The sequence below is a fragment of the Oncorhynchus gorbuscha genome, linkage group LG16, assembly GCF_021184085.1.
Source record: "Oncorhynchus gorbuscha isolate QuinsamMale2020 ecotype Even-year linkage group LG16, OgorEven_v1.0, whole genome shotgun sequence".
Classification (NCBI taxonomy): Eukaryota; Metazoa; Chordata; class Actinopteri; order Salmoniformes; family Salmonidae; genus Oncorhynchus; species Oncorhynchus gorbuscha.
This window is the reverse complement of record NC_060188.1, coordinates 72,913,443-72,930,300: the sequence shown is the minus strand read 5'-3', so window position 1 is coordinate 72,930,300 and position 16,858 is coordinate 72,913,443. Positions and strand designations below refer to the sequence as shown.

Below are 16,858 nucleotides of genomic sequence, written 5' to 3'. Positions count from 1 at the left end.
GGGTGTAGATTATATATAGATGGATTGCATCTTGTGGCAAGATAACGTTGGGCATTATTGAAATGTTTGGCTATACTGCTTGTTCTGTAAGGTGTTACAAGTTATTCCAAAAATAAGTCTGATTTTTACAATTGGAGCTGAATGTTTGATCACAGCTCATTTACTAAATCAATGGTAACAGCATGGCATGATGCAGCATACTGAGATTCTGTCTTTCTGTGGGTGTATTGTCGGTGTATGTACGCTACATTGTGTGTATGCAAATCATGGATCTTGTGCCGTTTTCCAGTGAGAAATTGGGAGTCAAAAGATGTTGACTACATGTACATTAACTTTAATATTCTGGGGCAAAATGTTATCAAATAGTGCTCTGTGTGAGATCGGATGTCCTGTTTTGCTTTGTTAGCTGTGTTCTGAATGTGCTGCCTGCTACTGTCCTGTCCTCTCAGGAGACTGTCTGCCCTGCCTCTTCTACTTAAGCCTGTGTCTGTGGACAGTAAAATACAGGACACTAAAGCACAGGATGATAAAACAAAGGATGACTCTAAAACGGAGGAGAATAAACCTCCAGATACGGATGACTCTGTGGACAGGTTGGGCCCTATAGCAGCCTCTAGGCTATATATCATTCTGTGGGCTAACAGACTTCTGGGATTAACCTCTCTAAAAGGGGACTTGGCCTCTGTGTGGAGGGGGAGAGGAGGACCTCTGAATACTAAAAACACCTGGGGGAGCTTTTGGGTCTTCTATGTTTGGCTGAGGGGAACGTCTACAATGCTTCCATGTCCACTAACATTATACAGATGTGCTCCTCCACATAATCTACAGTACCACTTAGCGTTTGAACACGGCTGCTTGGCTGCTCCATGAGCATTACATCCAGATCTATAAGAGGCACATTTAGTTCTTATATTCCGATGGTCATTCACTGATCTCTGAGAACATGGTGCTATATTACTGTTGGTTTGGAAGTGAATGAGGAGTCGATGTTCCTTCTGTCCCAGCAGCTTATCACAGATGGTAAATACTGGTGTGTGATTGAAGTGGCTTGTGGGGGCTCTTAAAGGTGACTGTCCTTTGGGCTAGAAATGGGCTCTGTCCTACTCTGTGTGGGTGAGTGAATGTGTTTGCTGCAGGACCCCTGTCTAATGGCTGTCTGTATTTGTGATCCCAGGATGTCGTTCTCGTCCAACCTGAACCACTACGGCATGGTGCACATGGGCAGCGTGAGTGACGTCCTCCTGGACACCTCTTTCACCCCACCCTGCCAGCGCATGGGAGCCATGGTCTCCTTCCGTTCCTTCCAGGAGTTCACCAGGTGAGGGCTCTTCACCTTTTCAAAATCATTACATTATAACTATTATTATCCCACATTGGGAAATGGCATTATTGAATTAGAGCTGTAATACTTAGAGTTTACCATAAGTGTCTTTGTGTGGTGTCTAACCGTGGTCCTTTCCAATCCCTCAGGGACATTAAAGACGTGATGAGCTGTTTCTCTGACTCTCCTCCTCACAGCCCCACCTTCCCAGAGGGAGGGAACCCTGTGCTCTATGGAGAGGAAGACAACAAGGTCAGAACGTTCTGCTAGTACTGATTCTGAGGTGTATTGCAACACTAGAGTATTGTGACTGAGAGCCCTTTGTTCACTGCTACAAGTAGAATGACCTTGCTTTTCTTCACATAGTTGCAATATTCACGACTGAAATGATTGGCACCCTTGATAAAGATGCGCAACAGACTGTTAAATAAATAATAGAAATACTGAGCGATGTTGGATGCAATTTATTTTAAAGAGATTAATACAATTGCTCAGAGAAAGTTTGCAGAACAAGTAATATTTTATCTTCTCAAAGGTAGCGGTCAAAATGATTGGCACCTCTGTTTTCAGTACCTGTGGTTTGAATTAAAGGGGGGAAAGAGGGATGCATAATGAGTTGTCCAACTAAATGTATTCAACTGAAATGTGTTTTCTGCATTTAACCCACCCCCTCTGAATCAGTGAGGTGCGGGGCCTGCAACCTTTCAGTTACTCGCCCAACGCTCCTAAACGCCAGACTACCTGCCGGGTAGTCCATAAGTGCAGACTAAGGATATGGAAAGATTATGTATGGAGGAATGGTCTAAGATCCCTCTCAATGTGTTCTCCAGTCTCATAAAACATTTTAGAAAAAGTCTGTCCCGTTATCCTTGCAAGGGGAAGGTGCTGGAGTATTGAAAACAGGGGTGCCAAAAATGTTGACCCCCTATCTTTTTGGGAGAAAAAAAGTAATACTTGTTAAACAAAATCTATTTCTCTGAGCAATTGTATTAGTATAAAGTAATACATTTTTCTAAACAAATTTGAGCTTACAATATAGCTCAGTGTATGTATTGTTTATTTCATGTATTTTTTAGCTCATCTTTGGTTGCGTTCCCATGCTCAGGCGTGGCATGGATCAACCATTGATTGCGTGCCACGTCAACGACAGTGTCATCAGCTGACGGATTGCTGAAACATATATGTGGTTAGCTGATACATAAAATACCTATCCAGGCTTTGTAAATCTGGCAGGTGTCTGCAACACCCAGGCAGAGGAACGAACCCAATATCAAGGGTGCCAATAATTTTGGTTGTGACTACTTTCTCTTTGAATTGTATGACTGAGGTTTGCCTGCATGTGTTTGTGTCCCAGAGTATCCAAGATGAGCCCGTTCACATCCTCAACGTGGCCATTAAGACTGACAGTGACATCGACGATGACGGCCTGGCCGCCATGTTCCGGGAGTTCACCCAGTCAGAGGTCAGATGAGCCTTTCAGGAAATACAACTGGACACATTGGCATTTTAGTCATTTAGCAGACACTCTTACCCGGAGTGACTTACAGGAGCAATTGGGGTTAAGTGCCTTGCTCAACGGCACATCAACAACAAAGAATTGCCTGGTCTGCTTAGTGACTCAAACCAGCAACTTTTTGGTTACTGGCCCAATGCTCTTAACCGCTATGCTACCTGCCTCCCAGTTGCTCACACTTTCTCTTCCTCTGTCTTCTTTCCCCAGAAATCCCTGCTGTTTGAACATGGCATCCGCAGGCTGACCTTCCTGGTAGCTCAGAAGGTAAGGACTAAGATTCCCACTCCCCTACTCTACCCTCGGTTTTCTAAGCAACTCTCTGCCACAAATCACCGTCAACTGTCTTATCTTAATCACAGTGATACTGGTTGAATCTCCAGACACCCAGACAACACGAGTCACTTTTTTAATTTGGAATGGCCTATAATTTGACTAATTTGTATCAAATTTGGCTGTTTTGTTTGCTTGCCATCTTTTCCCTCTGTATCCATGTCTTGCCTTTGCTGTGGTGTTTGTGCTGACAGGATTTCAGGAAGGCAGTCAACTATGAGGTGGACCAGAGGTTTCATGTGAGTAGCCTGGGAGGATGTGGATGATGACTGTGAAACAGTACACTGTCTTCCTGTATTGTCAACTCTTTCCTTTAAACACTCAAAGTAGCTTTAAGATTCTGGGATAAAATGAAAGCATTTGAGACTAAAGACATTTGGGTAAATGCCAGGTTCCCTTCTCTCTCTCTCCCGCATCGTGACTTCAGCGCTGTCGTCACTAGTTAAAACAGCCACAAAGTCATCATAATGGCTAAACCCTGCTCATTTATACATTTGATTAAAATCTGATTTTAAACTTAACCTTAACCTTATGCCTAACCTTAAATTAAGACCAAAAAGCCAATTTGGACTGTCGCTGTGGAATCTGACTTTGTGGCTGTGTTATCTACTGGAAACACTTTAAGAGAAGAACCGGTCCCGATGAGAGCTAATTACTGCCATTGGTGTCGTTATGTGGGTCGGTGTGGCCGCCCTCGTTATGTGGGTCGGTGTGGCCGCCCTCGTTATGTGGGTCGGAACAAATTCTTATTTACGACAACCTATACCAGCAAAACCCGGACGACGCTGGGCCAATTGTGCGCCGCCCTATGGGACTCCCGATGACAACTGGTTGTGATACAACTTGGATTCGAACCAGGGTGTCTGTAGTGAAGCCTCTAGCACTGAGATGAAGTGCCTTAGACCACTGTGCCACTCGGGAGCCTGAGTATCCAACCTTCTTCACAGACTACACTGACCAGTGTACACACATATTAAATAGTGTATTCTCTGTTATAGAGAGAATAGGGGATGTGATGTACTAACACCATTGTGTTGACAGCTCTCTGACAGCTCTCTGACAGCTCTCTGACAGCTCTCTTGTGATCATGTACACATCCAGTTGATGAGTGTTTGCAATTAGGCCAGTATTGTTTGGCCAAGTGGGGTACGATCATCAAAGACAAACCTGCCAACCAGGCTTCTAGCTTGAGCATTCAGAAATACAAAGCACTCCCTGTTGGAAAGATAATGTTTTATTCATTGGTTCAGATGTGACTGCTGCCTGTTGCCGTCTGTCATTATGTAAAAAGGCAGTTTTGGGAAAATACACTGTAATTTCACCCTCGGACACCAGGCCAAATAGGAGATCAGGGCTGTTGAATGTTAAACAGGCTGTTGCTGATCAGACTGATGCCATAGTGTTCCTCTTCAAGCTCACAGCAATTCACATGATCACGCTCATCACAGCTTATTGAGGGAGAAATGTAGACCCTTAGAAGGAAATGTAGCCGCTTAGTCTTGTTAGAATGTCGCTGTCATTTTCACCTGCAGTCATTGGGTTCTCTAGATGTCATGTCTAGATGGTTCTGTAACTTTAGGTTATTTTCACACTTGGTCCCTTTCAGACAGAACATTTTTAACCCAGTGCGGTCGGCTTAATGTTTTGGTGGAGTGTACAATCCAAAGGAACTCCTCAAAAAGCCCCCATAGAGAACCGAACTGAGAGGGTTTTTTCACATATAGTCCTCTTTAAAGTGAACTCTGGGGCAAAAAACAGCAAAAGAATGATTATCTTTGTATTTTACATTTACATTTACATTTAAGTCATTTAGCAGACGCTCTTATCCAGAGCGACTTACAAATTGGTGCATTCACCTTATGACATCCAGTGGAACAACCACTTTACAATAGTGCATCTAAATATTTTAAGGGGGGGGGGGTGAGAAGGATTACTTTATCCTATCCTAGGTATTCCTTAAAGAGGTGGGGTTTCAGGTGTCTCCGGAAGGTGGTGATTGACTCCGCTGTCCTGGCGTCGTGAGGGAGTTTGTTCCACCATTGGGGAGCCAGAGCAGCGAACAGTTTTGACTGAGCTGAGCGGGAACTGTACTTCCTCAGTGGTAGGGAGGCGAGCAGGCCAGAGGTGGATGAACGCAGTGCCCTTATTTGGGTGTAGGGCCTGATCAGAGCCTGGAGGTACTGAGGTGCCTGTATTCACACTGCCCTTGCCTCTTTGCCTGTTCACTTGACCTACTTTGTGGTCCGAGTCCTCTTTACATTCACATTGCTGTCTAGAAAGGAACCAAGATCTTTTCCCAACATTGACTCAATGCACTCTGGGTTTTTACAATGTGCAGGAAAAACCATTCCATCAGAACGTGTTGTTAGATATACCTACTTATATTTTGGAAGCTTGTAACTGCGTTTTATTTAGATGAGACAAAATACTTTTAATCAGAAGATGTTATTAACAGGTTTGAATAGTGTGAACATATTTTCTAAAATAAATTCTAGCTCTTAAAGGGACAGTAGCCCAAATTGGGTGTACAATTGTCAATTAGAGCATTATGAAGCGCTCTTAGCCTATAGATCACATATTGCATACAAATCATCTGAACCTGCACGTTATCATCTCTCTTTTGTGGCACCAATGTGAGATGTTATGGCATGGGAAGTGGTGTCTCAGTAGTTTAGTGTGAGGGGTTATGGGAGGGGAAGTGGTGTCTCAGTAGTCTAGTGTGAGGGGTTATAATAATAATATATGCCATTTAGCAGACGCTTTTATCCAAAGCGACTTACAGTCATGTGTGCATACATTCTACGTATGGGTGGTCCCGGGGATCGAACCCACTATCCTGGCGTTACAAGCGCCATGCTCTACCAACTGAGCTACAGAAGGACTGGCAGGGGAAGTGGTGTCTCAGTAGTCTAGTGTGAGGGGTTATGGCAGGGGAAGTGGTGTCTCAGTAGTCTAGTGTGAGGGGTTATGGCAGGGGAAGTGGTGTCTCAGTAGTCTAGTGTGAGGGGTTATGGCAGGGGAAGTGGTGTCTCAGTAGTCTAGTGTGAGGGGTTATGGCAGGGGAAGCGGTGTCTCAGTAGTCTAGTGTGAGGGGTTATGGCAGGGGAAGCGGTGTCTCAGTAGTCTAGTGTGAGGGGTTATGGCAGGGGAAGCGGTGTCTCAGTAGTCTAGTGTGTGGCACAGGAATGACAAGCGAACCTGGGGAGCTTTGTTCACATTGCCCTAAAAAAGGGAGCTGGACAGAGGATTTCAAGCAAACCAAACTCAGACCATCTCTCAATGGGTTTGCTTTGGGGGCTCTTTTCCAGGGGTCTGAGTTCCATTGGCGTGTTCATACTGGATAAAAAATGAAGCGAACCACACGAGTTCACAAAAATTGTCTGAAAGAGACCAAGTGTGAAGAGGACTATATGTGAAAACACACTTAGTTGCAGCATAGCAGGGATCCTTGAATTCCTGCACTCAAAACTCTAACTGTCATTCTTAGCCGGTCTTAACCAGTAGAACTGGTAGGTTGGCAACGTGTGTTCTTTGTAGCATGAGAATCTGTAACTCTCTCCTCACCTGTCTGTCTCCCACACAGAGAGAGTTCCCCAAGTTCTTCACCTTCCGGTCCAGAGACAAGGTTAGTGTCTTCACACTGTCTTTGTGTCAATATGAACATTGGCTTTATGGGCTACCATCAATTAATAGGGAATGGTCTGCTCAGTGGTAGTGGTCAATAAATGGGTTGAATCCGTCCCAGAAAGATAAGGGAATTCATATTTGAAGTGCAAACACCGGCTGAATATATTACTGAGATGAAAGATGAGCCCAAATGACCATGTTTTTCAATGTGTAGAGTTACAGTGGAAGAGGTAAGCCAGTTTCAACTAGGCAAGTGTCAATTTCACATAATGACTACAATTGAGGTGAGGCAATTTGAATAAGATGGTTGCAGAAGTACCTTTCCGCTGTCCTTGCTCACCCCTTCGTTGGCACTGAAAGTCTCTAACATGATCAATGACGGCTCATCCCCTGCCTAGGCTCCTGATAGTCTCACTACAATGGCACCACAAACTCATTACCGTAATTATCTATTTAATGACGTCTCCATTTAAGAGAAATTACACCCATTAGCAGGCTGAGATTGCCTTTGATTTAATTTACTTAATGCAGTGTATGGCTGGCGGGCACCCTCTACTCTTATACAAACCAAATGCTCCTGAAACAGCCAAGTTCCCTGAGTTCTGCAGCTATTAATATTGGGGATGGTAGAACAGCCTTAACTGGTTGTCATTTCTAAGCCTTGAGGAAAGATCATTCCCATGTCTTGAACCCTCATTGGTTGGTGTGACCGTATCTTGCTGTGTCCTGCTGTCTGTGACGGTGTCTTGTGCGACTGCCTTGCTATGTAACGGACTGTCACCATGTGTCTCCAGTTTGAGGAGGACAGGATCTACCGTCACTTGGAGCCAGCGCTGGCCTTCCAGCTGGAGCTGAACCGCATGCGTAACTTTGCCCTGACCGCCATTCCCTGTGCCAACCACAAGATGCACCTTTACCTGGGCGCTGCCCGTGTGGAGGTGGGCACAGAGGTCACAGACTACCGCTTCTTTGTCCGGGCCATCATCCGTCACTCAGACCTGGTCACCAAGGTGAGAGCAATATTGACACACTGCTTTGTGTGTGTGTGTGTGTGTTTTGATTGTTACACCTGTTCAGTTTGTATATGAAAACGTGCCCCTTTGACCTCTGCTTCCGTCCTGTGTCATATCTCCAGGAGGCATCTTTTGAGTACCTCCACAACGAGGCAGAGCGTCTGCTGCTGGAGGCCATGGACGAGCTGGAGGTGGCCTTCAACAACACCACCGTACGCACCGACTGCAACCACATCTTCCTCAACTTTGTCCCCACCGTCATCATGGACCCCTCCAAGGTCAGTGGTAGCACACCCAAGACTTGTACCTGCACTATGTACATTGGTTTTGTACATGTAGTGATGTGTTTTGGTATTGTATATGTTTATAACGAACTTCTCTCTGTGTAACCATGTTCAGATTGAGGAGTCTGTGCGCTCTATGGTGATGCGTTATGGCAGTAGGCTGTGGAAGCTCCGGGTCCTGCAGGCTGAGCTGAAGATCAACATACGGTTGACGCCCACAGGCAAACAGATCCCCATCCGCCTTTTCCTCACCAACGAGTCCGGCTACTACCTGGACATCAGCCTGTACAAGGAGGTCACCGATTCCCGTACGGGACAGTTGGGGCCTAAAGACCGACAGGTGGGGCACTCGCATGCCCCACACTCCCATCCAATCACAGGCCGGGGAAGCAGCCTCATACATAATTCTCAGCTCTCAGAATGCACCTTTAATGGGCCACTCTTGGTTCTTGACATGCCAACTGTGGATCAGTCAGTCCACTGTAAAGTGGAGCTGAGTGTTCTATAAGTGGTCTGGCCAGCCTGTTGGACAAGACTAGCAGTGATCATGATATTTTCCTTTTATATAGAACAGCCATCAATATGTCGTCCCATTCCAGGGTAAATGATCCATAAATCAAATGGTCATTGGCAGAGAGCATATGCAGAAGCTAAGAGTGTAGTAGTGGGGATATTATTTTTCTTAACCTGTCTGTGGACCATAGTTGAGAGAGAAATACTGAAATGTAGCTCTTCCCATTTGTATTCAGGGCAGGTACATTTATTCATTTAATGACTCTATTTTGGAGGTGGTAGATGGTGCGAAGTGAGTATCCGGTGCATTGAGCTTAGCCTTACTCGTTAACACTTAAGCACCGTTGACGCCAGACCTATTCTTACCTTGTGCTACTGTAGGTCCATGAGAACGTCTCAACAGCCAGATGTGTTAGATTAACGCTTTTCTTAAATGTCGATATGCTCCTGTCTCCAAAGTGAAATGACCGCTCAGGTTACCAGGTCTAGTCAAAGAACCTAATCAGACGATGTGCACAGCTGATTGGGATTTGAAAGAACATGTTCTATGTAGATATAACTGATTCCACAACTCTAAACACCTTTCTCACCATTTCATGTTTATCTTGGAATACAGTCCATGCCTGACGTCTGTCATTACAATTTTGGTTCTGTGTTGTTTTTGTAGATGTGTGTGTGTGCTGCAAAGGGCAGCTAGTGTCTGTGTGTGGGGAGTGACTCTGTCCCCTCTCCTCCAGATCATGTTCCAGGCATATGGGGACACGCAGGGTCCTCTACATGGCATGCTCATCAACACCCCATATGTGACTAAGGACCTGCTGCAGTCCAAACGCTTCCAGGCCCAGTCCCTGGGAACCACCTACGTCTATGACTTCCCTGAGATGGTCAGACAGGTACGGGCTGTGACACAACGGCCCACAGTGGTCTCCGTTGATGGTGTACATAAACATACAATCATGTGTATTTGTTTCATTTAACTAGGTAACTAGTTTAACTAGGTAAGTCAGTTAAGAACACATTCTTAAACCTTAACCCGGACAACGCTGGGCCAATTGTGCACTGACCTATGGGACTCTCAATCACGGCCGGTTGTGATGCAGCCTGGAATCAAACTAGGGTCTGTAGTGACACCTCTAGCACTGAGATTCAGTGCCTTAGACTGCTGCACCACTCAGGAGCACTGTTTGGGGTCAACTGCATTTCAACTCGGTCAATTCAGGAAGTTAGTTGAAATCCAATGCATGAAATTAAGATTTCACATTGTAAAATAATGGGAAATGTCCAATTCATTAATTAAAATGTCTAACCTGAATTGAAACGTAATTGACCTCAACCCTGCATGTTATCACTTTCCAGTAAGTTTGTTATATTAAGAGTGAGCAGCAGTCCCTCGTGTCTCTGGCTCCTCTTTCCTCCAGGCTCTAAAGAAGCTGTGGCAGTCCACCAAAGCCTTCGCCCACCTGCCCAAATGCCCTCTGCCCTCTGAGCTGCTCACTTTCACTGAGCTGGTCCTGGATCCACAGGGACAGCTGGTGCAGATGAACCGTCTACCAGGAGGGAACGAGGTGAGAAGTAACTCCTTTTTAAAGTTGCAGTTCCATTTCTGATCTGTAGGTGTCTCTGTGTTTCTTTGGCAGGATTGTTCAGTAGCTCTTTGCCAGGTTATTGTATTGTCTTTGTGAAAATGCATACAACAGTAATGTCTCGACTACATAAATGAATGTGTCCCTCTAGATTGGCATGGTGGCCTGGCGGATGACCATCAGGACCCCGGAGTACCCGGGAGGGCGTGAGATCATTGTGATCAGTAATGACATCACACACAAGATTGGTTCGTTTGGGCCGCAGGAGGACCTGCTGTTCCTGCAGGCCTCCGAGATGTCCAGGGAGAGTGGCATCCCTCGTATCTACATCTCTGCCAATAGCGGTGCCCGCATCGGCCTGGCAGAGGAGATCAGACACATGTTCCATGTAGCCTGGCAGGACACTGCAGACCCCTACAAGGTCAGCTGGCAGAAGGGGGCATGGCGGTGTAGAACTTCCATTGAAGAATTGAAACTATTTTGATTTGGAGATTAGTGTTGTAGCTGTCTGTTAGCAGATGGTTCTATTGTGATGCTGTTTTGTACTATAGGGATTTACTGTTTTTTGTCTGTAGTGGTGTATTCCATTGGGACCACGTTGGAAACAAGTGATGTTGGCTTTAATGTGGAATCCCCTGAGTTGTACTGTGCATTTTTTTTTTCTCCAATAAATTAATCAATCAAATCAATCTACGTACGTAAGTCCCTCACAGTCTGCTGATGCAAAGTCTGTTTCTCTCCCCAGGGCTTCAAGTACTTGTACCTGACCCCTCAGGACTACAAGAAGGTGTCAGCCCTGAATTCTGTTCATTGTGAACACATAGAGGATGAGGGAGAGTCCAGGTGAGTCCAGACGTTACCCCTCAGCCATATTATTACTCACGGTCACCCTATTCAATACAGATAATGCATCCAGCTCACTGGATTAGGCCAATGGAGAAACTGTAAATCTACAAATTAAGAGAATCAATGGACTGTGCATGAATACACATGAAAAGCACCTTGTACAATTGGAGAAGTGGAATAAGGATGAAGTGGTGATTTCCACTGAGAAAGGCGGGATGTCTGACTGAGCCTTTCCTTGTTCAGGTACAAGATCACTGACATAATCGGGAAGGAGGAGGGTCTGGGGGTGGAGAACCTGAAGGGCTCTGGGATGATTGCTGGAGAGTCCTCTTTGGCCTATGATCAGGTCATCACCATGAACCTGGTACGCACCGACACACTGGATGTACCGACACACACAGGCCTACGCACAGCACTTATAGGAATGGTGGACTTAACACCTCTTTAATTCGAAACTGTCTTTCATGTCTAAGTTAATACTTAAAGACCAGCTCTGGAACTATGGCGACTACTAAGTATATTTTTAGACATGGATTCAGACGTGATGGATGTGTCAATGTGTAGTTCATACATGTAGAATATATGAGCAGAATTACTGTCTTGCATCAATTAGCAAAGAAATTCCTATATTGAAAGCGGATATTTTTCTGGAAGCTGTGACGTGCCATTTTCCGCCACGCGGGCCTTAACAATCCCCTTAACAATCCGAGTTCTAGCCAATAGGCTTCATTCCCTCGCGGTTTGAGTTACAGCTAGCAAGATGCACACACAGCAGAGAGAGTGCAATGACATGGTGCATGTATATCTGCAGATATGCACTTTGGCTATTTTTAGATCTACTGGCTGAAAAGTATACAGAAGTACTGGGGAATCTGAGGCAGAGGATGGCAAATCTAAGGATCGGTTTACCCTGATCACTGACATGCACTTGACCAGTGGTTTCCTAACCAGGCTGTGTGTACTTCTCTCTCCAGGTGACTTGTCGAGCAATCGGGATCGGAGCCTACCTGGTTAGGCTGGGTCAGAGGACCATCCAGGTGGAAAACTCTCACATCATCCTCACTGGGGCTGGAGCACTCAACAAGGTAAGGACCAGTATCACTCCCCCTGTCCTAGCTGTACCTCATGTCACACACAACTGAAATACTGAGAGATCCTGCTTGGATGCAGTGTTCAAATCAAACTTTATTTGTCACATGCTCCAAATAAAAAAAGTGTAGACCTCACCGTGAAATGCTAACTTACAAGCCCTTAACCAACAGTGCATTTCAGGAAGAGTTGTGAAAATATTTAAATAAGAAACTAAAGTAACACTAACATAACAACCAGGCTATATTCAGGGGGGTACCGGTCATGAGTTAATGTGCGGCGGTACAGCTTAGTTGAGGTAATTTGTACATGAAGTGACTGAGCATAGATAATAAACAGTGAGTAACAGCAGTGTACAAGACAATTGGGGGGGGGGGGGTCAATGTAATTGGCCATTTGATTAATTGTTCAGCAGTCTTATGGTTTGGGGGTAGAAGCTGTTAAGGAGCATTTTGGTCAGTACCAGGACGTCAAGTCTTGGACCAAAATAAAATTGTCAAGACTCCAGTCACCCAAGTCGTTCAGTAGCAGAGTAAAACAGTCTACGACTTGGGTGACTGGAGTCTTGACAATTTTATGGGCTTTCCTCTGACACCGCCTAGTATATAGGTGCTGGATGGCAGGAATCTTGGCCCCAGTGATGTACTGGGCAGTTCACACTACCCTCTAGCGCCTTACGGTCATATGCTGGTGTTGTGCCCTCTTCACGACTGTCTTGGTGTGTTTGGACCATGATAGTTCGTTGGTGACGTGGACACCAAGGAACTGGAAACTATCGACCCCGCTCCACTACAGCCCCTATGATGTTAATGGGGGCCTATTCGGCCTGCCTTTTCCAGTAGTCCACGATCAGCTCCTTTGTATTGCTCACACTGAGGGAGAGGTTGTTGTCCTGACACAACACTGCCAGTTCTCTGACCTCCCTATTAGCCGTCTCATCGTTGTTAGGCATCAGGCCTACCACTTGTGTCGTCAGCAAACTTAATGACAGTGTTGGAGTCGTGTTTGGCCACGCAGTCGTGGGTGAAGAGGGAGTATAGGAGGAGACTTAAGTACACACCCCTGAGTTTGAGGATCAGTGTGGCAGATGTGTTGCATACCCTTACCACCTGGGGATGGCCTGTCAAAGTCCAGGATCCAGTTGCAGAGGGAGGTGTTTAGTCCCAGGGTCCTTAGCTTAGTGATGAGTTTTGTGGGCACTATGGTATTGAACGCTAAGCTGTAGTCAATGAACAGCATTTTCACGTAGGTGTTCCTTTTGTCCAGGTGGGAAAGGGCAGTGTGGAGTGTGATTGAGATTGCGTCATCTGTGGATCTGTTGTGGTGGTATGCAATTTGGAGTGAGTCTAGGGAGGATGCTGTTGATGTGAGCCATGACCAGCCTTTCAAAGCACTTCATGGCTAACGAAATGAGTGCTACGGGGCGGTAGTCATTTAGGCAGATTACCTTCGCTTCCTTTGGCACAGGGACTATGATGGTTTGCTTGAAAGATGCTTGAAAGATGTAGGTATTACAGACTCCGTCAGAGAGAGGTTGATGATGTCATTGAAGACATTTGCCAGTTGGTCTGCGCATGCTTTGAGTACATGTCCTGATAATCCATCTGGCCCTGCTGCTTTGTGAATGTTTACCTGTTTAAAGGTCTTGCTCACATCAGCTAACGTGAGAATTATATCACAGTCATCCAGAACAGCTGGTGCTCTCGTGCATGCTTCAGTGTTGCTTGCCTCGAAGCAAGCATAAAAAGCATTTAGCTCGTCTGGTAGACTCGTTTCACTGGGCAGCTCACTTCTGGGTTTCCCTTTGTTGTCCGTAATAGTTTTCAAGCCCTGCCACATCCGACGAGCGCCAGAGCCGGTATAGTAGGATCCAATCTTAATCCTGTATTGACTCTTTGCTTGTTTGTTGGTTCGTCTGAGGGCATAGTGGGATTTCTTATAAGCGTCCAGATTAGTGTACCGCTCCTTGAAAGTGGCAGCTCTAGCCTTTAGCTCGATGCGGATGTTGCCTGTAATCCATGGCTTCTGGTTGGGATATGTACGTACGGTCACTGTGGGGACGACGTTGTCGATGCACTTATTGATGAAGCCATGACTGAAGTGGTATACCATTCAATGCCGTTGGATGAATCCCGGAATATATTCAAGTCTGTGCTAGCAAAACAGTCCTGTGGTGTAGCATCCACATCTGACCATTTCTGTATTGAGTGAGTCACAGGTACTTTGTGATTTAGTTTTTGCTTGGAATCGGGTGGATAGAATTATGGTCAGATTTGCCAAATGAAGGGCAGGGAGATTTTTGTGGTCTAGAAATATTTATTATTTTTTTTTTTCCCTCTGATTGCAGTGCAGCGTCTGCAAAAGGACATTGGTTCTTAGCCTGACGAATTAAAGGTATATTCAGCTGTAGCACCCCACCATGCATCACTAACAACAAGATCTCACATAATTAAATGAACCATTTTTAAAACGGATACAGTGAAGGGCATTTTATACTCTTTTAAATTGTCCTGTTTTTTTTTTAAATAGGCGCTGTTCGTGTGTGCTTTATGCACGGTGCTCCGTCAGCTGTGACGCACATAGATTGTTCCTTAGTTGATGCAAAATGCAACATCTTCATATTAATATGTATTACTCTGTCATGCCATTTATTTTGCAGTTAATTTGAGGAAGAGGACAAAGTTTGTTGTTTTGTTACTGTATACTGTAAGGACAGAGCATTGGCCATTGGCTAGATATCCTGTAAGAGACCTCCCTCTGAAATAGTATGGAGGCAGAAAGACTGCATGTCTGAATCCAACAATACAAATTATAATGGTGTTTTGTGATCCCATATTATTCTCACTCAGTGTGCAGTTTTCCACCTCAGTGATCAGGCCTTTTTCGCCCTTGTTCTGTGGTTGACCCCCCCCCCCCGTCTCTCCCCAGTCATACTGCTGCAGCTCCTGGTGGAATAATAGAGAGAGAAGTGTCAAGTTGTTGTTTGCATAGAAATAGCAGTGTGATGCCTGAGGCTGCTGCTGGGACGAAGGACACCCATATCATTTGTCTCCAATCAGAAAGTTTTGCTGAAGCAGATTGTTTTCTCTCTCTCTCTCAGGGCTCCACTAGTACTGACTACCCACTGTTTTCTCTCTCTCTCTCAGGGCTCCACTAGTACTGACTACCCACTGTTTTCTCTCTCTCTCTCTCTCTCTCTCTCTCTCTCTCTCTCTCTCTCTCTCTCTCTCTCTCTCTCTCTCTCTCTCAGGGCTCCACTAGCACCGACTACCCACTGCTCTCTCTCAGGGCTCCACTAGCACTGACTACCCACTGTTTTCTCTCTCTCTCTCAGGGCTCCACTAGCACCGACTACCCACTGCTCTCTCTCAGGGCTCCACTAGCACCGACTACCCACTGCTCTCTCTCAGGGCTCCACTAGCACTGACTACCCACTGCTCTCTCTCAGGGCTCCACTAGCACTGACTACCCACTGCTCTCTCTCAGGGCTCCACTAGCACTGGCTACCCACTGCTCTCTCAATCTCTCTTCCCTTTATCTCTCCTCATAACAAATTACATGACAAAACACAACATGAGTGTTTCCATTTGCAGGTTTTTCTGTGTGTGTGTGTTTGGATGCTAGAGAAACATCAGAAGATTATGTAATATATCACAATTTTATAAATGTATTGTGTTACAGTAAATGTTTAAATGGGGAAACTATAGATTTACTGAGAAATGTATACATCTACCAGTGCAGTGGTAAATCTATAGTTTTTCCCAAATGGATGTCACAATGATGGACCGTCCATTCAACAATAATATGGCAGAACAATGTACCTAGACATTCACTATAACCTTGCCTTCATATTATATCCCCATAGACTCCCTGGTTCACCAAAGCCGTAGATAGTCTGTCATCTAAAGACACTCATTTCATTCACTGATGGACATCTTTCTCCTATTTGTATGGTGACTGGATAGTAACTACTGGTACAAATATCCCAGTGGGCCACTAAAAGGGCCTGCGTCTCTCTCTCGTGCCTCCACCGTACCTCTTTTCTCCCTCTGCTGTGGAATGTTAATGAACCAAGGCCCAGCCCGGTGGCACAGTGGCCCAGTGTCTGCCTGTCAAGGTGACTGCATTGCTTCCCGGGGCCACGGGCTGGTATGACAGCTTTAGGAGAGCACCCAGGATTTGTAGCCAGGGACATATCCATTAATGGGAACAGAGAAAGTAAATGATGGTGAAGAGGTGAGAGCTGAGTGATCAACGAGCACCTCTGTGTTTTACGGGACTGTGTCCCCTGCACGGCCGTGTGTGTGGGGAGGTTAATGGATCCATGCCATCCTTCATTAGCCTCTCACCAAGAGACTCACAATAAACCAATATACACGCACACATACAGTCTCATACACATGCTAGTCACTGTGTGTGTGAGCATGTGTGTTTTTGTATGTGTGTGCGTGCGTGCTCATAAACTGGCTGTGAGGCAGTGTGCGGTGTGGGCGGGCAGCTCTTTGTCACAGCTCCTGTCGATTGTGTCGGGGAGGAGAAACCTCGGGTATTAATTCACTCTGGAGGTTACAAATAACCCCTGGGAGGGAGAGCGCTGGATGCTAGCGGCCCCCCGTGACCGCCGTGATGCAGTGATCCCTAGCCACCGATCGACAGTATTGACGTGGCGGTGCCACGGTGGGGAGAAGGGGGGGTCCCTGTCCCCTTTCAGATGTGTCATCCTATTGATCCACAGCCCC

General features: G+C 45.8%; 1 protein-coding gene across 6 annotated transcripts in view; it reads left to right on the top strand.

The window, feature by feature from the left end:
* The window catches only part of LOC123998972 (acetyl-CoA carboxylase), a 48,253-nt gene that overhangs the window by 18,840 nt on the left and 12,555 nt on the right, over window positions 1-16,858 (top strand). For 4 of the 6 annotated variants that reach the window (XM_046304265.1, XM_046304263.1, XM_046304264.1 and 1 more), the window contains 15 exons: window positions 1,175-1,318; window positions 1,471-1,573; window positions 2,676-2,783; window positions 3,042-3,098; window positions 3,359-3,403; window positions 6,748-6,789; window positions 7,586-7,801; window positions 7,927-8,082; window positions 8,204-8,428; window positions 9,339-9,494; window positions 10,020-10,166; window positions 10,336-10,605; window positions 10,930-11,027; window positions 11,274-11,394; window positions 12,005-12,115. In XM_046304265.1, the coding sequence (XP_046160221.1) occupies window positions 1,175-1,318; window positions 1,471-1,573; window positions 2,676-2,783; window positions 3,042-3,098; window positions 3,359-3,403; window positions 6,748-6,789; window positions 7,586-7,801; window positions 7,927-8,082; window positions 8,204-8,428; window positions 9,339-9,494; window positions 10,020-10,166; window positions 10,336-10,605; window positions 10,930-11,027; window positions 11,274-11,394; window positions 12,005-12,115 (1,999 nt within the window). Of the gene's footprint in view, window positions 1-449; window positions 594-1,174; window positions 1,319-1,470; window positions 1,574-2,675; window positions 2,784-3,041; window positions 3,099-3,358; window positions 3,404-6,747; window positions 6,790-7,585; window positions 7,802-7,926; window positions 8,083-8,203; window positions 8,429-9,338; window positions 9,495-10,019; window positions 10,167-10,335; window positions 10,606-10,929; window positions 11,028-11,273; window positions 11,395-12,004; window positions 12,116-16,858 lie in introns of all 6 variants that reach the window. The other 2 variants (XM_046304261.1, XM_046304260.1) reach the window with 1 other exon arrangement.